The 26,168-nt window shown below is 32.4% G+C and overlaps 4 protein-coding genes across 4 annotated transcripts in view; 1 reads left to right on the forward strand and 3 right to left on the reverse strand.

Annotated features, from left to right (window-relative positions):
* Positions 1–306: 306 nt before the first annotated feature.
* Positions 307–3,789, reverse strand: LOTGIDRAFT_229207 (hypothetical protein). The gene is made up of 4 exons (XM_009062132.1): positions 3,605–3,789; positions 2,152–2,247; positions 1,749–1,873; positions 307–1,499 (listed from the first exon to the last, which is right to left on the reverse strand). The coding sequence occupies exons 1-4, from the start codon at positions 3,761–3,763 to the stop codon at positions 1,394–1,396; spliced, it is 486 nt and encodes a 161-aa protein (XP_009060380.1). The 5' UTR covers positions 3,764–3,789; the 3' UTR covers positions 307–1,393.
* A 569-nt stretch (positions 3,790–4,358) lies between these two features.
* Positions 4,359–11,553, reverse strand: LOTGIDRAFT_210398 (hypothetical protein). The gene is made up of 9 exons (XM_009062133.1): positions 11,461–11,553; positions 8,147–8,275; positions 7,565–7,645; positions 6,952–7,000; positions 6,527–6,584; positions 6,231–6,322; positions 5,812–5,887; positions 5,317–5,544; positions 4,359–5,002 (listed from the first exon to the last, which is right to left on the reverse strand). The coding sequence occupies exons 1-9, from the start codon at positions 11,502–11,504 to the stop codon at positions 4,830–4,832; spliced, it is 930 nt and encodes a 309-aa protein (XP_009060381.1). The 5' UTR covers positions 11,505–11,553; the 3' UTR covers positions 4,359–4,829.
* Positions 11,554–13,806: 2,253 nt separating this feature from the next.
* LOTGIDRAFT_210400 (hypothetical protein) lies at positions 13,807–16,192 on the reverse strand. Its single transcript, XM_009062134.1, has 5 exons — positions 16,085–16,192; positions 15,307–15,379; positions 15,031–15,079; positions 14,537–14,666; positions 13,807–13,957 (listed from the first exon to the last, which is right to left on the reverse strand). Exons 1-5 carry the CDS (start codon positions 16,097–16,099, stop codon positions 13,910–13,912), a joined length of 315 nt encoding a protein of 104 aa, XP_009060382.1. The 5' UTR covers positions 16,100–16,192; the 3' UTR covers positions 13,807–13,909.
* Positions 16,193–18,259: 2,067 nt separating this feature from the next.
* Positions 18,260–26,168, forward strand: part of LOTGIDRAFT_229208 (hypothetical protein) — a gene marked incomplete at both ends in the record, with an annotated part of 26,216 nt that continues 18,307 nt past the window's right edge. Inside the window, 18 exons of the mRNA XM_009062135.1 lie at positions 18,260–18,305; positions 18,418–18,491; positions 18,738–18,863; positions 19,075–19,216; positions 19,617–19,781; positions 20,066–20,231; positions 20,570–20,732; positions 20,992–21,096; positions 21,273–21,349; positions 21,464–21,521; positions 21,717–21,871; positions 22,279–22,386; positions 22,638–22,772; positions 22,934–23,540; positions 23,784–24,113; positions 24,446–24,656; positions 24,909–25,129; positions 25,411–25,493. Coding sequence (XP_009060383.1) covers positions 18,260–18,305; positions 18,418–18,491; positions 18,738–18,863; positions 19,075–19,216; positions 19,617–19,781; positions 20,066–20,231; positions 20,570–20,732; positions 20,992–21,096; positions 21,273–21,349; positions 21,464–21,521; positions 21,717–21,871; positions 22,279–22,386; positions 22,638–22,772; positions 22,934–23,540; positions 23,784–24,113; positions 24,446–24,656; positions 24,909–25,129; positions 25,411–25,493 — 2,972 coding nt within the window. The remainder of the gene's footprint in view (positions 18,306–18,417; positions 18,492–18,737; positions 18,864–19,074; positions 19,217–19,616; positions 19,782–20,065; positions 20,232–20,569; positions 20,733–20,991; positions 21,097–21,272; positions 21,350–21,463; positions 21,522–21,716; positions 21,872–22,278; positions 22,387–22,637; positions 22,773–22,933; positions 23,541–23,783; positions 24,114–24,445; positions 24,657–24,908; positions 25,130–25,410; positions 25,494–26,168) is intronic.

Below are 26,168 nucleotides of genomic sequence, written 5' to 3' on the forward strand. Positions count from 1 at the left end.
AATCCTTGCAACTCGTCCAGCGGAACAAGGGATATTTTGTGGTTGCAACATTACTAGCAATATCTGACTGTTGTTCTGGCTAAGGACTTGGCTCTTGTGGATCTTTCATGATGAATTTGAATCAAAAATGTATCTTGTCAGTTAGCAATTAATTAGAGAATTGAATTTCACACAAATGGATTATCTTCATACTTGAATATCGCAGAAAAGGAAGTTACCACCATGTTGAAAGCTTTTGTGTTGAATTTGAACTGTTATTAGTGGCAAATGCGTTTAAGTGGCCAGAAAAAAAATTAACAAAAGTTTCACTTATTACAGAATACATTTATTAAGATAAGTTTGCTAACATACAACTGAAATGATCTTAAATGATTAAATCTTGCATTAGTTTTCAAACAGAAGTAAAAGATAAAGATTGGACCAATCTCTGAAACTGTACATATGTTAAGCACTCGATTTGTCTACTTTGTATTAAATCTTACTTTTTCTAGTCAATATAATAACACTTACATATAATTTGAGCGTGACAAAAATTTTAATTTCATAGAAACATTATTTATGACATTTTGAAAATAACTGACACAAGTTAATCGTGAAGGTAAAAAAAACAAAACAAAAATGATTAAAATATGATAACCATACAAAATAATATTAATAATCTAGGATAACATTATAAACTACAAATACATACAAAATATACCTTATTAGTGTAAAAATATCTTTATTCATTCATCTTAAATCCAATCATTAGATAAATCATCATTATTCACAGATGTCATTCTTGATAAATATTACAACAGTAAAGCTACCATTTATCAACAATTCTGCTAAATCAAAACAATATACTTCATTTTTGTTCAATATTAATTGAATGCAATTCAAATGTGTTTTGATAGCTGCAAGTCAATATAACATACAAGCCATTATAAGAAAATTGAGTATTGGCTGAATATAAATCACATATTTCTATAGAAACCACGTTAATATTAGGTTCATATTGTATACAATGTTGTTCACAACACAGCTATCCTGCTAGTTATTGTCAGAATACTCAATCTGTCAAAGCAAATGATCATAAGGTACACAATTCATGATTTATTGACATAGAAATTAAAATTGGTTTTAGTATTTAGTATCTATTTTTTACACTTATATACATGATTATTTTGAGAATGACAACTGTTGGCTTATTATTGGACACCTTTATAAATTTGCTAAAGATATATGCCAGAAACTTCTTGCAGAAATACACAGGTGGAAACTGCAAATCTTCAATTTAAATAGGAGAGGTCATAAAAGTGAATGGTTCTAAAATTTGTAAGTTGTTTTGTCACATTTCCCATGGTATTGAAAGTCTGAAGGTTAACCAAATTAAATAAAATGTTGATTTTTTTTATGTTGTTCTGATTTTGCCAGGAACATAGTTCTTATCAATCACAGGTTCTTGTAAAAACATATGTAGACACTTTTCATTCTGGGCCAATGGATGTCCAGCAACCCTAAAAATAAAATAAACCAGCTTCATAAAATCTATGTGTTTTCAAAAAAATTCAAGCTTGATAATTTATGAATTGCTTTACACCAATAAAATAAATCCATATGCTGTTATTGTACCAAGTTGGTTATAAAGTCATATTTATCAATGATGGCAAAGATTTATGATATTTCAATCAAACTAGTACCTACAAGTATAACTTACATTCACATAATGAGTGAAAATATATAAGTATTCGATAATCATCACTTACTTGTTCACAAATTGTTCTAATCCTTTTTGTCTTTCATCAATAAACTCCTTTTCAAAAATACCATCATCACCTCGGAATGGAAGTTGTCTTTTCAGAGCTTTACCAGGTAGAGGAGGTACTACAATCTGAATTAAAATTAAACATTTTTATAAATAGATGTATCCTTCAATCATTCCTCTGTATCAATATTTTATTTTGAACATTAACCTTAACCAATAGTAGATATAGCAGACCTAAACAAACTTTATATGAATAATAAGTACATTGAATTGGCACATTATCAAAAATTTATCATTGTCAAATATTAAATTATCAAACAGTACAATTCATGAAAGAAAGTCAGAGAATAGAACCTAAATATAGCAAAACATCATTTCCAAGTCAGAAAAAAACAATATCTTACCTTGCTATCTCTTTCTAATTCATTCCGTAACCATTCAAAATCACTATATCTTCTCCTAGTTATAGATTCCTTTAGTTTAAATACTGGTAGATTTGTCTACAAAAAATAAGATCATTATAAAACCTTATCATTAAATTGGTGCTACTGTCAGTACAGCAAAGTTCACTGCTTATTCTAGGTGATGTGGAGTATCAGTATAAAAAGGAGTATTTATGGTCTTAAAATGCATTGTGATGTAAGAAATTGAAAATTATCAAAACTAATTAAAGTTTTTGAAGGATTGAAAAAATTTTGAATTCACTTTGAATTAATTTAGACCCAATATTGGGGCCACTATGGTTAGGTGCCATATTGACTATAGCCCCTCACAGGTACCCAGTATTTATGGTGATTCTGGCAGATCATTGATACTGATGGTTTGTCATTGAAACCCCTTAAAGGGATTGTTAAGAAATGAAATGATATGAATGGACGGGCAACGCCATGAGGGAAATTTTGCCAAGACAGCGGCATTAGCCTGCTCTTTTTCGATGTAGCACACAGGGCCTCAGTTTATTGTCCCATAGAAAAATCTGAAGATATTATCTCGTCCTATGCCGGGATTGAACCATGGACATTCAGGTTAGCAAGCAAGCGTCTTACTCACTGAGCCACCGCGGCTCCCGGATTGTTAAGAGGTTTTCTAAGTTTTTTGTGTGTTTCAAGTTGAACCATTCCAATCTTCAGTCAGATGTCTGTGGTTCCTTCAATTCCACTAAAACGTAGTGTTTAAAGATGTCACCAATCTCAATTTTGCTTGTATCACATAAGGCCCTTTGCAATAGTTATGTCATAAAGCGCTTAGTTTTAGGGAATTGAAGGAACTACAGACATCTGACTGAAGATTGGAATGGTTCAAATTTATGCTATAAAGATATTACACATAAAAAATTCTTTACAATTGCTTTAAATTTATTGAGTTTGCAAATCATTCTGGAAACATCTCCTATGTTTAAAAAAAATTAGCTGACTGAAGCCAAAGAATAATTTTACAAAATATAATTGAGGTTTACTGAATGGATTCCCATAATTATTTCTATCAAATATAAAATAATATTGAAATTTATTAACTGTACAAGATAAAGCCCTATCATTTTATTAAAATGAATTCTAGAATAAGAAACATATTCACAGATTCAATGAAATAGCCTTGCTGATAATACAAGTATTTGATGTCAAAAAGGGGGTGGAGACTTGATAAACAGACTTCATTGACACAACTAAACAGTGAAGTCTACATTTGATTTGCCTTTCTAAAGAGTATAAGATTGGAAACATATTTTCAGTATTCTCTATACAAACAATGTTAGAATAGATGTGAATGCTTTATTAGTTACATTTATCAATGACACATTAGCTATGAAACACTTCCGTTGACCAAGAAACAAAGATAAAACGACATTTTATTTCATACCCTCATTCGGACTTCATAATCGGTGTATCTTTTCTTCCCCACGCCATGAGTCTGTGGATCACCAACATCTATCTCAAGGAAATTGGCCGGCGGCGAATAAGCATCCTCTAAAGTTTGTTTTTTGGAGGAAATTCTCGCTGTAGCTACTCCCGAAGTCATTTGTCTGTGTTTAGTCTTCTTTTCTGTAATGGCCTCTTTTGCCAGCAGTTAACTCCCCTTATTAAATCAGAACAGGGGGAGGTAACTGGGAAAATCAATTTACACTACAGGACACGGTTAATTCACTAGACCACATTCCATAGGGTTCTTTAATAAAAATTGCGCAACATAAGTAATTTGATTTTCAAAATCCTCCGATTTCACATAGATTCTTAACCCTTGATAGTGATAAGATTGGCCTACAGTCATTTTAGGCATCAATACAACAGTGGCTGATAAAAGTAGAATGTGTGAATATGTAAGCTGTAGGCCTATTTCTGTTTAACTGAACTACACCAGCCTACATTACTAGTTATGTAATATTTTCTCAGACAAAATTAATATGGCGACGCCACGAAATGCCCCCACGGCATTTTACACGGATAGCAACTTTCGACTAGCTGGTTGGCAGAACCTCTTGGCATTGATCTTGCCCGATTTACCTGTACCAATTTACTGATATTTTGATGAATGACACTGCATGGTGGCTGACAAAATCAGCTTTCATCAAATATTAATTACCTTTATCTTTCCCTGCCCAAGAGATAAGGCAATTGCCCCAGAAAAATAGTCTTTAATATCAAAATAACAATGTAACAAAAATATACAACTATTGATATTAGTTTTAAAATAAAGTATAACATTTAGTATACATTGCCAATTTCCGTAAACAATGGCAAGGTAAATGGCTCAAATTTTGACTAGAGTATCCTGTCTAAAACTTTATTAACAGGTTATTTACAGCTTTGCTCCTTGGCATTTCTTCAGTCACCGGCGATATGTCGTCGAGGTCGTGGAATTGAAAAATGTGTCGATAAATTGCCTATAATAGAAAAAGCACAAATATCAGAGACAGGAGACAGATTGACTCAATGGGCGGACAACTGTCGAGGCTGAATTTAAAATGCGGCAACTGTCCAGGCACTGCCAGTGACAAAAATGCTAACTTAACCAAATTATTTGAGGAGCTCTTAGCCACACTATCGTCTCAATTTCCCAGTATTTATGCTCTCTGGAATGAAATCGGTCACGATATTAAGCTATGACGCCTGGGACTAGATGAGTCGATACATTCTAACACCGGGGCTAGTTTTTTATTATGAAATATAGTTAGACGATTTGGTATTTTATTTGTTGATGGCGACCAAGTTGAGTAAGGAGACGTTGCCGATTCTTCTTCCGATTCTTCTGTTTCTGGCTCTGAAATATCATAAAATTAACTTTTTTATTCTTTATTGTTCCGATTAAAAATCGACGGTGTCTCTTTTCCCAACCGCTTATAGACTATATTATACCTATCCAATAGACCAAAACTCAGAAGTAAACATTTCGGAGAATCAATAAGACAGGACGGGCAAATGCATCAAATCGACTTGGTCGAATGCCATTTGGTTTGAAATCAAAGGATGCGCTTAGTTTCAATTTCATACTTCCAACAATGGGTTTGATTAAAGAATAGCGATGATACACTGAACAGAAGACGTTTAACAAGAGACATCTAATATTTACAGTACCTGTTGTGATGACAACTTTAGGAGTGGATCTCATATTGGATATAATGTCAGGCTCTGGCGATCCATTATATAAACCTCGTATACCCAAATAAGGTACAATAGCCATTGCTACCAGCTTTTCCAAGTTAAAGGCATTTTCTGTTGAGAAACCACAATCTTGAACTCCTTGTAAAACCAGTAACATTTGTTTTATATTTGGTGGAATGAATGTCGCTGTTCGCAAAGCATCTGAAACATTTTAAGGGTTATGAAAGTATAATTAATTATTATGAGCAACATATTCAATTAAGGGAATAAAATTAGTCAAATTTTATACACTGGAAAATAAAATGGTCTAGATGTGTATATTTTGACGGTTCCTGGATGAGCAAAAATATCCTTTTACTCGATTATATGCTGATGTATATGAATGCTAGTTTCAAAAATGATTCAAAGCTTCTGGATTCAATCGTCAAGAATTATTTTCCTTGGTTGATGTACATAATTTGTACGTACCGTATGAGCTAACTTTCAACAAGACGATGTTTCTAAATTCCAATAAAGTAACATCTCTGATTGACCTCTCTATATTCTGAAAACAACCGGTAAGATTTTGAAAATAAATTAAGATTCTACTGGCTTTGTTGATTCCGAAAATATAACGGCTTTCGAAAGTAAAGTGCAACATATTATATTTCATTGTTTAATGTTGGCAGCATAGTTGCCGGTATTCTAACGTAAAACGCACGGTCAATTTCGTACAGTGCAACACCATTGATTCATATTATTGAAAAAAATCTACAAATTCAAACGCTGAGATGGTTTGCACCAAGAGAATCTCTAAATTCTGTGAATTTTAACATTGAATAAGGGCAAATCAAGAGAAATAACAATCCGAAGCCCGAAGATGTAAAATAAGATGATATATAAACTACCTTCAATGGTAATAAAATTGCTTGTAAATATGGTAACATCTCTTTAAAGAATCCATCCCAAGTATCACCCAATAATCTCAATAAATCTGCTCCTGTAATGCAATATTCAAGTAGATATATAGTATTGGTTTATAATGTAGCCAAGATTAAAGAGTTAATTCTGCTGAGACTAGAAATTATTTTCTATTCGCGAGATGTCGTACATATTAGCAATTCCCAGAAGACATTGTGACGAGAACTCTTTCAAATGTCAAATGACCTCAATGTATTTTAAAATAGGCTATGTACTGACTGACCTCTTTCATTTTTCAATCTTTCTCTTAAAATAACCATACCCTTTTTCAATAACTGGTCCTAAAACAGACAATTTTATCAAATTAAATCCTTCATCAGAGAGAGCACAACCCCATTAATGATCCAAAATAAAATACCTTATATCAAAATGATGGCTTACAGCAATAGATAATACAGTTTGGGGTGCCCCAACATTTTCGGATAAATATTTTTTGAATAAAAAAAATCGCATTTTTCCCTTTAGTTATTATGCGGAAATAGAGATAAAACAACCTTAAACATTGACGCCAAGTTCGCTCTACAATGGTATTTCAGAATCTTTTATCATTCCGTATATCTGTTGTCAATCGTACATACTTTAGATGTATCATAAATAGAAACAATTAAAATTCAATGGGGCCATTTTATGTTATTAGATTAATCTTACCTTATAATAATCAAATATCAACGGACCAGCTTCTGTATCTGATAAATACCTGAAATAATTTATCATTATATACAATTGCATACAATGTAAAATAAACAATAATCGCCAAAGAATGTTATATTGTGTTTTGTAGATACTGTTTATAAGACATATAGATATAGGCATAATAGATTCAAAAATATTGGAATGCCATATTTACGTAATACCATTTGTTTTCAAATCTGTCTAAATCTTGCCCTACTAAACGAATAATGTGGTAACTAAGCTGCCAGCACTTTTTCCGTAAAATTAACAGGAAAGGATTTGCAGTGCATTACAAAACGTTAAACGAAAGATTCATTTTCTAGAACTCAGGGACGTGGCTTGGATTGTAGGAGCAATGAGGCTCTACAAAAGAAAGGAGAACAAGATATATGAATAAACTCCTTATAAAATCATTATTTCACATGCTCATGCTCGGTTACGTTTTGAAAAAGAAAATTCATTTTTTATTTATGACCGAAAGATTTAATAGCAAGTAAACATGGTATTGATCATAATATATAGGAATACAGAACTAATTAATGTGCCTAGAGAAATCCTTCTATGTATAAATATCCAGACTGAAGCCTACCTGACATTTTCCTGTAATTTACCCAGTTCATTTTCTCTCAAACCTTTATTTTGAAACAAATGAATAATGGCTGTCTGGATGCTGAAAATAAAGGAAATATGATCTGGCTATGCTTCAACATTCACAATCAATAGACAAAATTTTTTCATAGTAACTTATTTCATTTCACACAGGGTAAGACATGTCGAATTTTTTGCTTAATACGCACAGAGAGAGTCGACTATTGCTATAGAAACAGGTGCCTGTATCAATACGTCAGCGTCATTTTAACCTCATGAGAAATTTTGAAGCTTTGTGGGCAATCACTGTTCATTTGATGCAAAGTTTCTTTCGCTTGTTTCATTATATAACATATCCGTGTCCGACAGCAAACCCTCGATTACCACGCCAAATGAAACGATAAAATAATTCTAGTAATTCAATGCTGTATTTCAAAAGGAAATAAAAGAATTTTGGACAATGCACAAAATAGTAAATGAAATGAAATAAATGGAGTTTTACGTCCTACTTTTCTGCACCGTTGGGCTAATAAAGACGGGACAAAATACTAAAGATACCCTAGATTATTCTATATCTCCCCACCTTTCTAGTTGTTCTTGGCGGTTCGAAGCATCAGAAGTTGTTAATGCTGGTAAGAAAGTTGGTAAAGTTGATCCTCGTCTGCCATCTCGAGGTAATCTTGTACCAATATCAATATTAGCTAAACTATGTCTGAAATTTACATATAAGATACATACATACAAGGCAATTTGGTAGACAGATATGTTTATGCGATTCCAGTGCTTATTTGGTTATCTAATCACTGATCATGTATAGCCATGGCTTCACTTGGTAATGACATCTATATTCCAATTGGTTTTTGTCAGTTTGGTGAAATCAGCTTCATCAGCTGACGATATCTGGACGACTAAATCCCTTGTTACTATAATATTCAAAACTTGTGCCTTGTGAAATTTCTTCTCAGGAAAAGATCTATGTTTGAAATGTTTCCTGAAGTTCTACTAAGTATGAAGAACAGACAGCATAACGATTTATCAGAGAAATACACGACTTTCTATTATAAAGAACAGTCGAAAAAGATCATATCTCTCCTCATTATTTTAAAACAAATTTAAAACACATTTATAGCAGTAGTGCATCATAATATAAAACTCACTCTGTCATTGTCTCTACGTTATCCATGTATAACAAGTTAGAAGAAATTTATTGTGAAAATTAATTATCACTACTAGGCCTATAACATCCGGATTATGCTCTATATAACACTGACAGAATATTCATTATCATACAAACATTAAGAGTAAATAATGATAAATGATTATCTTGGACTAAACAGGTCAATAATACAGTCATAAATGGGTCAATTATGATTACACTAGCTCAGATGCATGAAGGGAAAGTTGTACCACTTATGTAACATGCACACAAATGTGTTACCATGAAAGCTAAAATTCTAAAAAAACATACATACTAAAATACTATGAGCTCCTTAAAGGTGGGAATAGACTATGAATGTCCGGTGCAGTAGAAAATAGTAGAAGCTAATCGTATCCGCACCGTGTCCGGACCCGTACCTCGTATGTTCACATGTTTTATTTTCTACTGTATCGATTATCCGGCACCGTATACCGCACCGGACACCGTACGTCTGTTCCCACCTTTACACAGTACAGTACACAGAAATGGGTCTGACAGCCCCCACACTTTCGAATTTCTTATCGTTGTTCATGTAAAAACAATTGCTTGCTAATTCTGTGTCAACGATTCCTAGTAAAGCCACTGATTAGACATATAGTTAACATTACGTAGTGACAATCCCGATCGAATCTTTAAGTCTTGTTCTATTTTTACACACTGAATAAAGGCTAAAAAAAGTGTAATGCATAAACAGATATAAAAGGATATAAAATAGAAATTATGTGTTGGTTATCAATAAAATAATATCCTTAAGAATTTATTACCGCAAAGCTCCTGTCGATAAAACTCATGTCATCAGCAGATGTCGGGTAATTGTTCAAAGGTCGTTCACCGTCAACATTTTAAAAACAACATTCTTTATGGACACATATTTATACAATTTATGCCCCAAAAAAATTTCAGAAGAAATGGAAGATCTTGCATGATAAGACTTTGTTAATCTAGATGACATGCTTTCATGCGTTTTATGCATAAGTAATTTCTTTTCAGCAAAAATAGATTCAAATATAGATGGTTATATAGTGACCTAGTTTGGGTATGGGACTGTCTTTCAAGTTTCTGTCATGGCCCCCAGTCCTCAGGCCTTTGAAAGGCCAATTTTGAAGTGTAAACTGAGACCTCTTAGTGCCTAAAATCCATCTCAGATCATCTGAAATCCATTGCATCTATGTTCCTGAATGGATAATATTGTACCGTTGCTAAAGGAACATGGGAGGCCTCTGGGGGGTCGGGGCCTCGCCTCAGAGAGACACACCTCTCCGTTTCGCAACCCTATCCCTCTCAGACATTTTCTAACCATGCTTTCTCTCTGACCCTCAAAATCATCTGTCTGTGCCTGTCCGGATCAGAATTTAATATTTTGATCGGGTGAGAAGAACAATACATCCAATTAATGGTTAGCACAATGACTACAGTTTTCTATGGTCAGAAGCAATAGAAGTGTGTATTAGGTTATAAAATTATTATTTGGAAAAATTAAATCTAAATATCGGTATGGTACAATGTATTTGATAATATTGTTTTAGTCGACTATTTTTATGATACATACTGCGTTACACAATTTGTGTAATTACTTTTTTGTGATTCTGTTGGTTTAATTTAAATAGATTACGTAATATCAATGTTATTTCATTCAATTTAAAATATTTTAAGAGATCAAGTAACTTAAAATCAATTTTAATTAGGAAATCAAACGCAAGTTTCGTTTATAGTGAAATAGTACCGAATTGTATGATCTCCAAATAAGTCTGAGGTTGCCCAATCTTCACAAGATTAAGCTATTTGGAATTGCGTCTTATACCTTGAGCGTTTGAAAATGCAGCGATATGATCGAACTGTACGCAAGTGAATGCAATTAATCAGAACACAGAAATTCTGTAAAGTGCTAAGTCAAAAGTGTAGTCTTTTTGTCGCCTTGATTGGCTGTATTCGCTGACATACAATCCAATCAAATCACTGCATTTTGTGCGCATGGAAGCGGATAATGATGTTAAGGTATTAAACGAAGTTTGTAATATCTTGACACTCTGAAGATGTGGGTTTCCCATGCTTCAAGTTAAATTCGGGAAAACTACACCGAAGATCAGGAAAATTGAGATTAAATCATACTGCCCTCACTTCAATCGATTATAGAAATTAGTCTTTTCAGTCTTTTCTTTTTGCAGACAAACTGTATGTCGAATTTAACTACAAGAGTGGCAAGAGTAGCTGACATTTTATAAGTTTATAACAACATGTATATACATCTATCATATACAATCCATTGTTTTATAGTTGATGTTAATATTTGAATATTATATTTATAGAATTATATTCATAATAAATCATTTATTTTGACACTCGACACATGTTTTAAGGTGTAATAAATTTTATACAGTCCTCGGGCCACCCGGCCAACAGGAACCTGGCTATATATTTAGATGATTTCAGTTTTTGAAATTCTTTTCAATGAGAGGTCTTTCTCCAGTTACCCAATGAAGACAAGATATGAATCTGAATGTTTGTAATCATTTATGATCATGATAATATTATAATCGTCTAATAAAAAAATGTTTTTGAAAGGTCTCACCCATGACCGATTTTCTCCAAGGAGCCACTGCTATGGAATTCCATAATAAAACTAAAAGTGTGTCAACGTTTTAGACAACAGCACCAAGAATAAATTGTTTGACAATTCCAAGATAACAATCTGTTCTTACCTTTTTAAATGAGAGACACGTGTGGTAGTTCCCATAAAAGACATTTCTGCTTTAAATTTTTCCAGATGTATCAAAATGGTATATTACACGAACAATAGGTTAGTTAACTAGAACTGGATATACTATCATTATGAATTCGTGTACTTCATCAAACTCAGTGCATTTGTCACAGTAGATGTATCAAACTTTAACGCAATGTCACCTTCGGCAATGAATTATTTCATATAAACACAGTATTCACTATTATTGGTTGCGTCTTATCGTTGATTGTGACTTTTCCTTGTGGCAAAATGTAATGGGATGACAAGGTGTGTTTATTATATTGACATCAGGTAGACCTAGGTATATATTGGTTATGATATACGATGTCAAATGCTATAAAATCTTAATAGCACCAATTAGAATTTTATAATATTTATATCTCCCTATAATCAATAGGAGACTAAATAGCTGACTATAAAATTGTCACTTAGCACATTTACTATATTTAGTTCAGTGAATTTGCTTACTTGTGTATCATTGTAATAGAAGAACATGAAACATTGCAGTGGCGGAGCCAGGTTTACGTCGGAAGGTGGTGGGGGGGGGGGGGATACCTGAGATTGCCTGAATTTCTAAACAAATTATGATATTTTTTCCCCCTCCCCTCCCCTTGGCTCCGCCACTGAAACATTGCATTGCTTTATTTAGCAATATGAATACTTGCTATAGCTCAAGATTTTTCATACTAAGTAACAAGAAAAGTATATCAACCTATATACTACAATCCATATTCAATGATATAAATCAAATATATGCACTGTATTAAAAATCTGGGGAAACAGGTTGGCTGAAGCAATGCGATATTTTCTGGAGCTCAATTTAAATACCAGAGAAAGATATGTAGATAATCAATGTCAGTATGCATAAACTATAACTACTTTGTTGCCGAGGATATCTTATAAGTTATATGGTCGTTTTTAAGCACCGTATTGTGAGCTAATAACGAAATATATTCATTCGTAATGATAAAATAAACGTCAAATAAAACGTTAGATTACTTCTGTCGTAGTGGGTGGATGTCAATTATTAAACAAAAACATAAAACTTTAATAGACTTTGATATAAGACATTTCCCGACTTTCCCAGAATACAATGTCAGATTATGAATTCTAAAGTTGCTCTTTTGATCAGTGATTTGCAATGCAGATCAATGTTTAGTTTCATCATCCCCTTGGTAGGACCCCTGCATAAGTTATGATCCATTCTATATTGTGTGTTAACCTTTTAGATACTTGCTGCGGTATTTTTTTGTTTTAATTTTGTAATTTTTTTTCTAGTGATGTGGTCAATATTAGTTGAGCCACTGTCAAATTTGTGGCACAGTATACAGAGCACTTTCTGACATAAGCTAGTGATTTAAGAGAAGTAATATCCTATGGGACCAATATCAGTTCAAAGAGAGAATGGATATATTGTCAGTTGGTAATAAAATTTCTCGACAATCATCCTTTAATAAGGAAGCGTTTACGTCAGTTAAATAAAAATCACGAGATAAAAGAATACGGAAAACTTTTGAATAATGATTGACTACTGTTTGATGTGTTTGTGCTACTTCCAATAATATTAACTTTATCTTTAATGATGTAAAGGGATTGTTAACACGTTTTCTAACAATTTTATTTGTTCCGGGGACAATGATGGCATCAATTTGAACCGTCCAATTTTCAGTCAGACGACTGTGTTTCCTGTAATTCAATAAAAAGTAGGCGTGTTTTTGACATCACTAATTGCAAAATTTATGCTTTATCACATAAGGCCTTTAATCAAATTGATTAATAAAATCATCAATCATTTATTTTTATTTGAACCACAGACGTCTGATTAAAAATTGAAGTGGTGAAAACTGATGCTATCAGTGTCCCAGACAGACATAAAAAAAACTCTTGACAATCCCTTTAATATGAAATTAGTGCACTTAAAGCTTCCGTGAAATATGCTATTGCTATTTAGAAGAGATTTTAGAGAGGGATAGGGGAATATAAATTGTGGAATTAAAAGCCGTAAATGTACCGAATGAAGGCCTACCAATATTGCTGATATGAGATCATTATTCAAAAGCTGTTTCGGGTATATCCTTATCGGGAAAGTATTGGAATAGGAAGTCAGCTCATGCTATGTACAAGTGCCCGAGGTAACCTTACTACATTCATTTGTAAAAAAAACTACGGGACTGAAACGAACGATTTCCAGCCCAACTTGTATCTTTACCAGTCTAATTTATATCCGTAACCTGAATAGGAAAGATACCAAATATTACAGAAGTAAAATTTATCATTATCAACAAAAACAAAATGCAGGTTTAATGAATTATACTTTTATTACAGGAAAGTAAAATCATGAATGAGGAATGTATGAAATAAATACTTATAAATATTTATTATGTACATGAAAAACACACTATTTAAAACTAATTATCTGGGGTAGTCTGGTCTGGTTCATACTGTTGTAACTGAAAAAGATAATACAAATTTGTTAATTGGATAATGGAAATACAATTTGTAAGTGGTATTGCCTATGCAACAAGATTTCAAAAATTCTGATCAGCTTTAATAAATAAGCCTTACTTGATACAAATGATATTGTACCACATTCATATGAAACTGTGCGTGGTTCTTACATGGAAATAACACACAGGAACATAGTTCACAACCACTTTGAATCTTCCTCAACAAAATAAGTCGAATTTTCAAAAAGGTTATGATATTTCATCAAAGCCTATTTCAACAAACTTTGACTTATTAAGTCGAGGAAGGGATTGTTCATGTGTGTTATTTCCATGTAAGAATCATACATAGTTTCTTATGTACACTTAAATACCTTGGATTGAAAACTTGAGGCCAAAAGGCACACTTACTTTACCAAAAATTTTCCAAGCAACCACCATGGATCCTATAAGTTAATCTAAGTTAATCCTATTCTTTCCATGGTTGAAATCTATAATCTGTTTTTAAAGGTAAAAGGATACATGCCTAGTTATGTAATAAGCTTATATTATGCACATAAAGTTGTTGAAGGAAATCAAAATTAAACTCACTTTGGCTTTTAGATCATTATTTTCTTCCTGAAGATGTTCAATTTTTTGTTGCAATTCTGTGACCTCTAGTTTCAAAGCTTCAACATCGGCAGTTTCGGGGCTTGAGGCACCAAGATGTTGTCGTAAAAAACTTAGATTAGTAGTTAAAGAAAAAATATCTAGATACCAGAACTTTTTTCTACAGGCTGTAAAAGGGCATTTGAAACTGTATTTTTCAGTCATGAATAATTAATCTCAAAATATCTGGCTAAAGCTCTGACTTTTTCAGGCCCAGCCTAATCAAATTGCCCTCCCTAATCAAATTACAAAGGTAATACGAAGAACTATTCATTACGTTCACTGTTCACAGGTCAAATAAGCTCCCAGGAAAACTGACCTGGGTCAACAGTGTTTTAAATATTTTGCTTTTTCATGGTTATGAATTTAAGTATTTCAAATGGAAATATACTTTATTGCACTCCTTGTTTGTGTATGAAAACATTGATAAAGGATACTCTAATGCATTGTTAGGCTTTTCTGGTTCTTCATATAATCCAACCAAAACTGAAAGAATAAAAGAATTTGTTTATGTTTTTTCTCATGTCACTCGGATAAGGAAAATTGTATTTGTTAGCATATTCAATTTCATACTTAATACCACTACTTTGATTCATCATCATTCATGTGGACATTGCCTTTTTCCTTATCATTTCTTAGGTATGATAAGTTGAACATCACTCCCAACACTGTTTCTATTACATTCCATGTATTACAACCAACATAATATATACCTTTTGTAAGAACATCTAATACTCCAGCTTTTTCTAAATATTTTCTATATTCTTCTCTCTTGGAGTCTGCTGCCTGTAAAAAGAAAAATATTTTGGTAACTCCCCACACATGTTAAGAAGTAGAACATTAAATGTTCTGGTCACAATCAGTTCAAAAAATGTAGGGAGAATCAAAGGTCTATATTTGATAATAATATTGATATTCATAATATATCATATATGTCATATTACTATAAGGTCGACTAGTACTAGGCCTGGAATCAAAGGACAAGTCTTAAATGAAAATGGTACATTAAACTAAACAAGTACCGGTACAATTAGCTATTTCTGAGTAATTTAAGTTACTAAGTTACATGGCCTGTATTATTTAACCACAAATCATCAAATTGTAAATTGTGTTCATGATTCAATCAATCAACAACATTGACTGTCATTACAATTGACATAAAATATGCCATAAAAAGGTTCTCACTTGACACAGACAATTCATGAGAATGACAAGACTTTGACTATATAACAACATAGACAATGAATGCATGAACTTAAATGGGTTTCAGCAGGCCCGACAGAGATCAGATTGCAGACCAACAGAAGGCAAAAGTGAGACTCGTGAAAAAGTATGTACACTAGTCCTCAAAGGAAAGGGAAGAACATAAAAACCCCTTCTTCCGTTTTTTAGAATCAGTCAAAACCTTAGTTTTAGTGAGGTATTTTGAAGCGTGTTATCTTACTGTTAGGACTTAAACACTGTTCAACATATTCTTAAATCTATATTCACCTTGTAAGCCGTCATTTTTCTGTCTTTTCCGTTATTTCTGAGACTGGTGTCAGTTTGTGAGAGTAAATTTCAATGTCCGTGCTGTTGCTACAATTCAAAGCGCATGCGTCTTAATGTAAATGACTGTAGATCACGTTAACCAGACACAAATAGTGTTTAGTTTCCTAGCAACAGTTGTGGTAACGGTAACGTGTGCACGCGGGGCATGGATTTGTGGTCAAAGGGAGATAACATAATTATTTCATGGAGTTTGACTTGATGGGAGGTAACTCTACTGAACTTGATGTCCTAAGTGGGAACATAAAACTGTAAATATTACAGTTCTATGGTGCAATGTATTAAAAAGTCTATGATGGCTAGTGCTGGGAATCGAATTTAAAATTATCATCGATTATCGGCAATATATCGTTAGGCATTTCCGATCGATAATCGATAAAAATCGTAATGTTGATACTCAAATTTTAGGTCAAGTAGTCGACTCATTTCAAGTACTATTTAGGCTGCCTACCACTTACTTGTATGTATACTAGTGTTAGATGCTAGTATGTGTATTGTGTTTATTATCATGTTTTTCGCTATGTGGCCAATCTTTTTGTTTTAAAGACGTTTGGAAGATTAGTTTTCGTCATTATCGTCATCATTGGCATAAATGTACCGTTGAATGGTAAAAATAATTGACTTCATCACACGTTCTTGACAACCAAGACTAAAATACTAAGCACCGTTGTTTTACGAATTTTGATTAGCCTTCTATTTATAAACAGCACTGATTATCCAATCAGCATTGTCGTTACGTAATTAGACTTGATAAAAAAAGGGAGACAACTACAATCGTGTGAAAAATAAAGGGAAAGTCATGCCCAAAAATGGACTCACTCCACTAATTCATTTGCCATCTCTTCCCATGTTAAAACACGAAATTCAACCTTCTATAACTTTTTCCAGAAATCTCGTTGAAAGCTTTCCAACATGTCGAATGAAAGCCTGACCAATTCTCAATGTCTCCTAAAAAATTCATTATATGATGACCATGAAAATTTTGAGCTACTAAAATTGAAAGTAGACTACTACCGGTTATACTCATCCGCTAGAGTTTGGCACTTCACAAAACGACTATTTTTAGAATTAGCCTTCCGCCTTTAAGTCTCTCATCATCTCACCAAATCTGAAAGATAATGCAATTTCAGACATCAAATTCCAAATTAGACCAAATTTTACCCAAAAATAGGCAGGCAAAAACCCCAAAAGGGAGAGAGAAAGAAGATTTCTAAAAATAGCCTGGACTACATTCCTCCTGTATTCAGTTAATTATATATAATAACAAATGTTTGTACTAATTTATTGTGAATGAAATTTTTCTTATTAATGATTGTTATGATCATATACAATCAAAGAAATGGAAGAACATACGAGAATAAAGACTTAAGCTTAGTTTATTTTGCTGTACGTGACTGCCGAAAGCGTGTTTTTATTATGGTCCCGGGATTAATTTAACAGAATTACCGGAGGTTATGTTATTTTTTGCGATAATCGATTTTGAAATGAACCATCGATTATCGTTATCGGTACATGACATAAGAGCGATAATCGATTTTTCGATAATTATTCCCAGCACTAATGGTGGGAGCCAAGAACCGAAACATGTCTTCTAAATGCAGTGGTCCATAAATGAATTGAATAAATCTTGTTTTATCTAAGTCATAGAACTCATAGTTTCCGTCCGAGTGTCTCACAAATCCCCGTTTTCTCAGATATTCTTTCAACTTCAACAACAAATTTTCACATAATAGCTCTTATCTGCCCGTACTAGTTCATCCCCTCAACATTCTTTATTATACATTACGGTATATTACATAAATTACGGTACATTACAAAATAGTCTCTCCTGAAGAGGGAGATAACTCCTTTTGAAGAAATTCTAAGAAAGCGCGAATGAACGTCAGAATCTCTAAATTTTGTGTAAGATTTTTTGTTTTTACCCAATAGAAACAAAGTCCAGGGCATGGTTAACCCCACAGATTTGTGAGTTTCACTGCGGGGTTTATTTGTCATGACAGTTATTTATGCGTCATGTCAGGAAACTTTGGTCTCTTCATGAAACTCAAACATCAAACCAAGATTCCATTTCCAAGAAATTGAAATTGTTGCAGTAGCCAGTAGGATGTGATTAAAATCATGGAAAAAACATACAATACTAATAGTGGGACCATCAGATCCTCAGGTGATGTTTGAGGAGGAGGGGGGGGGGGGGGGTAAAGCATAGCAAGCTACACGTTTTGATAATGTTTTCTTGTTGATAAAAGTCATTAGTTTATTTTTAATTTTGTTTTTAGAGGGCATGGATTACCTATCAGATGTACATAGTTGTTGTAGAGCTTTAGTTTCAGATAAAATTACAGAAAGAAAGGTACAATAATTTCAAAGTATTTTCTTGCTGGATTGGAGTATGACACAATTATTACTAAAGTGTAAAAGTGTCAGTTAGGAACAATTGTGTTATTAACTTTTAATTAACGTGGAATCTTCTCTTTAACCATTCAAATTTAAATTTGACATGGTCTTCACTAGACTCAATTTCAAACATCCATTTCATATTTCATAATTTTATTGCCATGTATCCATACAAATGAACAAATTATTGATTCATTTTCAGAAAAGTGCAGAAAGGTTACATCAATTGCTGGGAAAGACCACTGTAATTCAAACCATAGATATAAATTCAGATGAAAAACCAAGTAAAAAGAGCAGGCGTCTTCTAACATGGGATGACATATTTAAGGTAAACCTCTGTTAATGTGAATTGACATGCTCAAAAAATTAATCTTTCAGGTCATTGGCACTGGTCAATTGATAATCGTTAGATATTCTCATTACAAGTTTCAGTATTGGTTTCATGTGGTCTTAGTTGCAGATTTCATTTGATTTATTACTAGAATTAATTTTTAAGAACTTTCTCAACTTCCCTCAAAGCAAGTCATTGTTTTCTTCAGGCAGTGATTCAATATGTTCAAATTGAAACAGAGCATATAAAGAAAGGAAAATCTACTTCTGCCACCTCACAACAAACTAAAGAAAAGAAGAAACAGGAAGTTAGTGGTTTAGTAAAGTATGTTGTTAAAACAGCTGATAAACGTGAGTTTGAATATAATGAAGGAATAGCCTGAGAATGTCTAATCTTATATTTTACTTTATATCAGCATTATCCATGCTATATCAGTCCATTGGTCAAGTCCCAAAAAAATCATTACAGTTTAACAGTTCATTTTACTGTGGCTATTTGAATGATCTTGAATGATCTGAACTGGCTATTGGACTCATTTACTACCCACCTCATTTAGTTTGCTTGCACTCTGTGGTGTATCATGCAAATCTTATCTTGTGATTTACTGTCATCTGGACTGAATATACCATATATAAATTCAGAAACTGGAGACTTTTCTCCAAACCTGTAAAGGCTCAAAACTAGTGTATGTCCATCATTGATATCTGTTCTGTATTGGAATGATATGATATAATTGTCCTACTGTTTCAGGTGGTCCCAGATTAAAGTGGAATAGCTTAGTAACAAGTATATTAGAAATTTTAGCTGATGACTATATGTGTGCTTCGTACGGTTTAGATTTTAGTAACATATTGATGAAAAATGTGCTACCTGTAAGGAAATATTGGATTGAACTCAAGCCTGAATCATGGCATGGTATGTTATAAGTTATCTAGAAATTTTCTTTATACAGATTAAGATACAAAACCAGATAATTATGTCATCTCAAATATCTTCTGTGGATTACTTCTCAATGAGTTAAGATTGAAGCGATCCACTGAAATATATGATGGTACCATGAAATTTCACTAATGTCTGAGAAGCATGTAAAATCTAGATGTGGCAATACTGAAGTATTGTAAATGTTTCACTGAAACCTCAAAATGTTTTAATGTTTTGTAAAGTTATATTTCATATTTGGAAATGGTTTTGTTTTGTAGATTTATTGAGAGAATATTTTAAGTTATTTGTTGATGAAGAGTGTAAACTAGATCGTGTTCTGATGGCTAGGTTGATTCATCTTCTTCTTTCTGGTGCCTCAAGACAATGTGATTTACATCCAAAGAAAATATTCCAGTTTTATACTGAAGTATTTAAAAACATCAGGTAAGAGTTGCCCTATATATATGAACTTAATACATGGAAATATTCAACACATGTAGAATATATTATTGAATAATACATAATATTGAAGTATATAAACAAAATCAATAATCCTAAAATTACGATAAAAGTTGCATTTGTTTATTAAGTCATGGTGCGCTTTCTCTTATTAAAGTATAGCCTATGTGAAACATCAACAAATTTGAACATATTTATACTGAGTTGTAGTACCAATTTCCATTTATAACTTTTAAGGTCACAATAGAAAAATACAACACAACATGAATTATCCCCTGTAGTATTTTAAGGCATTTGACATCAACATTTTTTGTATTTTGTAGATCAGAAAAAGCAACGAAGGTTTTAGAACATATATTATCATCATTAAATATATTTGTTCTATCAGTAGCATCTAATTCACGGTTACAAGTGTGTAAATTAGGAGAGAATATCTTCATTAATCTCCTGTATTTATGGAACAATAGACCCTCACCTATTATGAAGGTATTAGTTATTATAGCACAAGTAATAGGGTATTTAGGAGTCTTTACAGATGAAACTCTTAGATTTCTTATGTTCACTGGTTCAATCAATCTACTCATGATGGAATACTTATACTTCAAATAAGTATTACTGAATATGGAAACAATATGGAATGTGTGGTTGTGTCAATTCATAGGACTTCAACCTTTTCTCAATGGATTCAGAATAATCTTTTTTTGAATTTTGTAATAAATAAAAAGTTAGCATTTTGTTGTTACAGGATGAAATAGTATCATTTCTGAGTATCCAGTTACAATCACACCATCCTGGTGGTTCAAAAAGTACAGCTAATGGTGCTTTTGCTCTTGATTGGGATCAGTGGATGGTGAGACTCTATCTATAATATTTCCAAATTATTTTGACATTCTTGTCTACTTGTCACATATTTATAAGAATTTTTCTGCAAAATAACTTTCTATGTTGAGGGAAACTTGCTTTGAATTGAATTCTTTTAATTTATATTTAAGTGTGTGGTTTCTTATAATTTGATGAATATTTTAGAGTCATTTGCGTAAGCTATATGAAGTGCTTTATACAGATTTGAAAGAAATGGGAGGCAGACACAGATTTTCATCAAGGTAAAACATTATATTTTGTTCCAGAATATCCAGTCAATAAGCAGTATATATTACACATCTGATTAGGTTTGCATCTATATGCACCTTCATATGTTGTCTTTTTGTCTCTTTCAGTAAAGATTTTGCTTTGAAACAAGATTATGTTGAATTAGCAGCTGATGTTTGTCACCAGGTAAGAGAGTGCTGAGTTTTATTTAAAAAATGATGCAGTAAGAAAAGAATTAGAGAAACTCATCAGAGCAATAAGAGAATAACTGCATTGTTTTATGAAAGAAAGTTGATTTGAGATCAATTCACTTAAATTCTAAATTAGCACAGTTTCAGTACTTTTAGGAAGTTTTAAAAATTTTGGACTTTACTTTCCTAGCTATTTGATGACACCGCCACTACCATAGACGTAACACAGTTACCATCAACCAGTACTAATGGTACACCGGCTAAAAAACGTCGACTACTATCAGGCTGGTCAACATTAAGAGATATTATAATACAGTTTAGCAACGTAATGCAAGTTATACCCTGGTAAGCCATGGTTAATCCTTAATCTTGTGAAACACTTCTTGTCATTTAATCATTGAGTTCGTCAACTCGGCATCCATTTCAAAGAGTATGTGTATTTATTGATTTATATTGTGCTAAAATGGAAAAATTCTTATGGATTACAATTACTAACTTTATTTGAGAGATGTTTCGGCCAGTGTTCTCTGATCTTTATCAAGCAATGAATGAACACTGGCCGAAAAGTCGCTCAAATAAAGTTAGTAATTGTAATCCATAAGAATTTTTTCATTATATCCAACACCTTTACTAAATGCCATTCAAAGATCTTATATTGTGCTGTTATCCATAATGTTCAGTGCATGTTTAAAATTTATTTACAATGTGAGGAAGGTGATGAGCTGAAATTTTTGAATATTTATGTTTTGTAGGTTACAGTTATTAAGTCGAGTAATTGAAAAATATCCTAATGACATTCCTCAAGATGAACTTAAACCTATTCTAGACAGTCTTGTACATATATTAGAAGACTGTAAGAGGTGTGTAGTGTGTATAAGTATCATCATTTCTGTCTCTTGAAATAGTCATTAGCTAACCAGTATTCATTTAAATCTGCAAAGGGATAATATATCAAAAATGTAGTTATGACACATGCTACAGCAATATATTAGGATATTCCCTAACATAAGACTAAGAAATTAATGACTTTGATTATAATTGAATGTTCCTTAAAATTATTTCTGAACAGAATAAATGCCTCACATTTAAAACCTTTTCATTTGTTTGACAGGAGTGAAATATTAAAACAGGTATTGATATGTTTAAAGAAGATTATTGAGGGATATCCAGTATTACATGTTATATATCCAGATTTACTAAAAGACTGTCAAGTATATTGGCAGAAAATATGGTCAGCAACACTGAGGTAAAATTTTTATTTAATTTAACAAACATGAGGACTAGATTATCTATAAACTTCTTTTCAGCTCCATAATTCAGAATTAACTCAACCAGTGCTCTGACAATACAAAATCATTCAATTATTTTAGGTTTTAAAGGATACAGTATCTATTTTTTATCTTTCAGAACTGTTAGTTCACATAGAGCAGAACTAGAAGGTTTACATGCACCAGGATTTCAACTCCTTACTGAATTAATACAACAACATCTTATAGTTCCAGAAAAATATGTCTGGAATTTATTTCTGCCATCAATATCAACTCCGACAGAATCATCAATTTATTTTATATCAAGATACATTAGTTCCTTTGAGTTAGCCGAGAATTATAAACCAAGTATATTAGGATCAGGAGATATATCTAACGGTACATCTCATCCCTTACGTACACACTTATTACATTGGTTATTACCTAGTACTGATACCAATATATCAGATAAACAACGCATAGTTTGTAATCCTGATAAACTAGCGTGTGTTCTAGTAGGGTTAACTTTACGAAATCCTGAAGCAATACGTTGTAAACATACAAAGGAACAATTGATGCAGTGGACACACTTAGAAAATGTATATCTAACTAGTAGTTTAGATTGTGAGTTAGAGTTTGAGAAGAGTGTTGAATGTAAAGATATAAAAGAACAAGTTAAAACGTGTAATATAACTGACCTTTATGATTTATTACAACGTTTATTACACAATGAATGTAGATATTACAATGATATAGCTGAAGATCAGGTACAGTAGAATAATTATGAAATTAGAGATTTTAAACAGAAGTTTAAGTATTGGGTAAACTTGTTGGAAGATCAATCGATGCTATCAGATAATTGTCTCAATCCCTTACTTCAAACTTCAAAAAATTATTTCATGTCAGCACCACCACATCTCTATCAAACAACTTGCCTGAAATAAGGCTTGTAGAAGACTTGAAATACGTATTTAACATATTCAACGTTGCATTATTATTATTTTTTACAGCTTTCAACTTTAGAAAATATGGCTCTATTATGTTCACTATTGTCTAAAACTGTGTATTATTTATTGGAATATGATGTATTAACGGAAGTAACATGCCAATCTTGTAATATAATAACAGATTTAAAACAGTTATTATCAAAGTTTTCAACATGGTTATGTGACTATAAAAGTAGAGATGGTGTAAATAGATTGACAACAGTTCTATCTAATTTACATCACATGTTTACACTACCATCACTGTCCCATTCAGCTTTTATCATTCAAGAATTGAATAGAAAATTAACACCTTCAAGACTACTGGATACATTGATAGAAATAGCCATGGATAAGGTATATACTGGGTTTTCAACTAATAACTAACCCCTAGTTGAGCTTATTTCCACTGACAGTCATAATTAAACATTGAATGGAATGGATTATGAATGAATTGTTTTATTACAATCATAGAAATGGGTGAATGAAATAGGCCAATAAAGTATAGTGAAATCATTTTTTTGTTCAAATTCTTTGCAGAAGATTGAAATGTAAGTTTTTGCCTCTCACTCTGATTCAAAAATTGTCCTAGCTTAGTCTATACCTATGTATATTCTTGATTTAAACATAAGGTTTTAAATTTCACAGATTGAGTTGAACATGTATTATATTTGAAATTGTTTTTCCAGTTGCCAAGATCAAACAGTAAAACTGATAATATATTTGGACGTCCAGACAGGCAGAGTAGTTCTTCTAGTAGACGACCAGTTATTGATGATCTTGATGATCTGGGCTTTGGTGATACACCAAGTTTACAGAACCAGTCAGAAGATTTAATGGAAATAGACAGTGAAATTCCTGATAGTCAAGATTCTGATGAAGTCAAAGATCAAACAAAAGGTAGGTCAAGGCCAAGAGTTGCCACAATATTTTGACCTTCTGACTTAGTTTTTATGAAAATGGCTAAGATTTGATTAAAGTAATATTAGCATATAAGAAATTTTGATAGATTTGATTGACTAATGTGATCAAAATCATCCACATTAGGATGGTTTTATTATTCAATCTCTTAATCATAGAGAATTCTGGCAATTGAAACTTGGTTGATCACAATAGAATAAACATTTTTAGCTTTTATTCTTTGTTTTACAGTGTGTGTAAGCTTATTAAATTCTGATAGTTTAACAGAACATCAGTCAATACGACTACAAGTGATAAATCTATTATGTTTATGGTGTAGTCATAATAAGAAAAATGCTAGTTTACCTATATCTATACAAGCTAGTGTAGAAACTAGTTTTATCAGAAATAAACTCACAGAGTTATTAGATGAATCTAATTTTGATTGTGACAAGGCAATAGATCTTCAAATAGTAAGTATAGATTATTAAACCTTGATATTACAAAAGGATGAATGTTTGGTGTACAATATCTGTGGCTTTGTTGTTGAATATCTAAAGGAGCAGTGGTACAGCTCAGATTGAAATGAGACAATGAATATTAGTTGTCGGCTATGTGAAAGGTGCTCTAGTATCTAATCATTAGCATGTCTCAAGGAAAAACAGTGAAATTTCAAGGTATTTCAAATCAAGGTAAGTGCCAAGACCTCACTTTTCCACCTACCCTTGTAACTTTCCAACTTAATCTTTTTCAGTTACGATGTTTAGTTTATGTTTTGACATCAGACAGTCATAAAGTAACAGAAAAAGATCTAGAAAACCTTACTGATGGTCTCAGGTTAGTTTTCCTTTTTATACGCCCACACGTAAGATGGGCGTATATTGTAATCACCCCGTCGGTCGGTCGGTCCGTCCGTCCGTCCGTTCACATTTGGCTCGTGCTCACTCTACAGGCTACAGTTCTTTATGGATTCTTTTGATTTTTATTTTGTATGTCAATGTTGTTATGAAGATGATCCCTATTGATTTTCGTGATGATCGGATAATTTTTCACCGAAATATCGTGTCTGACTTGACGTTTTTCTCTATTAGCTATATTGTGCAAGATTCTGATGAAGTCAAAGATCAAACAAAAGGTAGGTCAAGGCCAAGAGTTGCCACAATATTCTTTTGATTTTTATTTTGTGTGTCAATGTCATTATGAAGATGATCCCTATTGATTTTCGTGATGATCGGATAATTTTTCACCGAAATATCCTGTCTGACTTGACGTTTTTCTCTATTAGCTATATTGTGCAAGATTCTGATGAAGTCAAAGATCAAACAAAAGGTAGGTCAAGGCCAAGAGTTGCCACAATATTCTTTTGATTTTTATTTTGTGTGTCAATGTCATTATGAAGATGATCCCTATTGATTTTCGTGATGATCGGATAATTTTTCACCGAAATATCCTGTCTGACTTGACGTTTTTCTCTATTAGCTATATTGTGCAAGATTCTGATGAAGTCAAAGA

The sequence above is a fragment of the Lottia gigantea genome (assembly GCF_000327385.1).
Source record: "Lottia gigantea unplaced genomic scaffold LOTGIsca_5, whole genome shotgun sequence".
In the NCBI taxonomy this organism is placed as follows: Eukaryota; Metazoa; Mollusca; class Gastropoda; family Lottiidae; genus Lottia; species Lottia gigantea.

What these genes read in the sequence shown, in the direction of transcription:
- LOTGIDRAFT_210400 (XM_009062134.1), bottom strand. An exon ending in AAGCCTAACAATGCATTAGA is followed by an intron (nt 14,667 to 15,030) that starts GTATCCTTTATC and finishes TACTAATCTAAG; the next exon opens with TTTTTTACGACAACATCTTG. An exon ending in ATAATGATCTAAAAGCCAAA is followed by an intron (nt 13,958 to 14,536) that starts GTGAGTTTAATT and finishes TTGTATTATCTT; the next exon opens with TTTCAGTTACAACAGTATGA.
- LOTGIDRAFT_229207 (XM_009062132.1), bottom strand. Translation starts at nt 3,763, where the DNA reads ATGACTTCGGGAGTAGCTACAGCGAGAATTTCCTCCAAAAAACAAACT. An exon ending in AATTAGAAAGAGATAGCAAG is followed by an intron (nt 1,874 to 2,151) that starts GTAAGATATTGT and finishes ATTTTAATTCAG; the next exon opens with ATTGTAGTACCTCCTCTACC. An exon ending in TTAGAACAATTTGTGAACAA is followed by an intron (nt 1,500 to 1,748) that starts GTAAGTGATGAT and finishes TTTTATTTTTAG; the next exon opens with GGTTGCTGGACATCCATTGG.
- LOTGIDRAFT_210398 (XM_009062133.1), bottom strand. Translation starts at nt 11,504, where the DNA reads ATGTCTTTTATGGGAACTACCACACGTGTCTCTCATTTAAAAAG. An exon ending in AAATTACAGGAAAATGTCAG is followed by an intron (nt 7,001 to 7,564) that starts GTAGGCTTCAGT and finishes AAATTATTTCAG; the next exon opens with GTATTTATCAGATACAGAAG. An exon ending in AAGATTGAAAAATGAAAGAG is followed by an intron (nt 6,323 to 6,526) that starts GTCAGTCAGTAC and finishes ATTGCATTACAG; the next exon opens with GAGCAGATTTATTGAGATTA.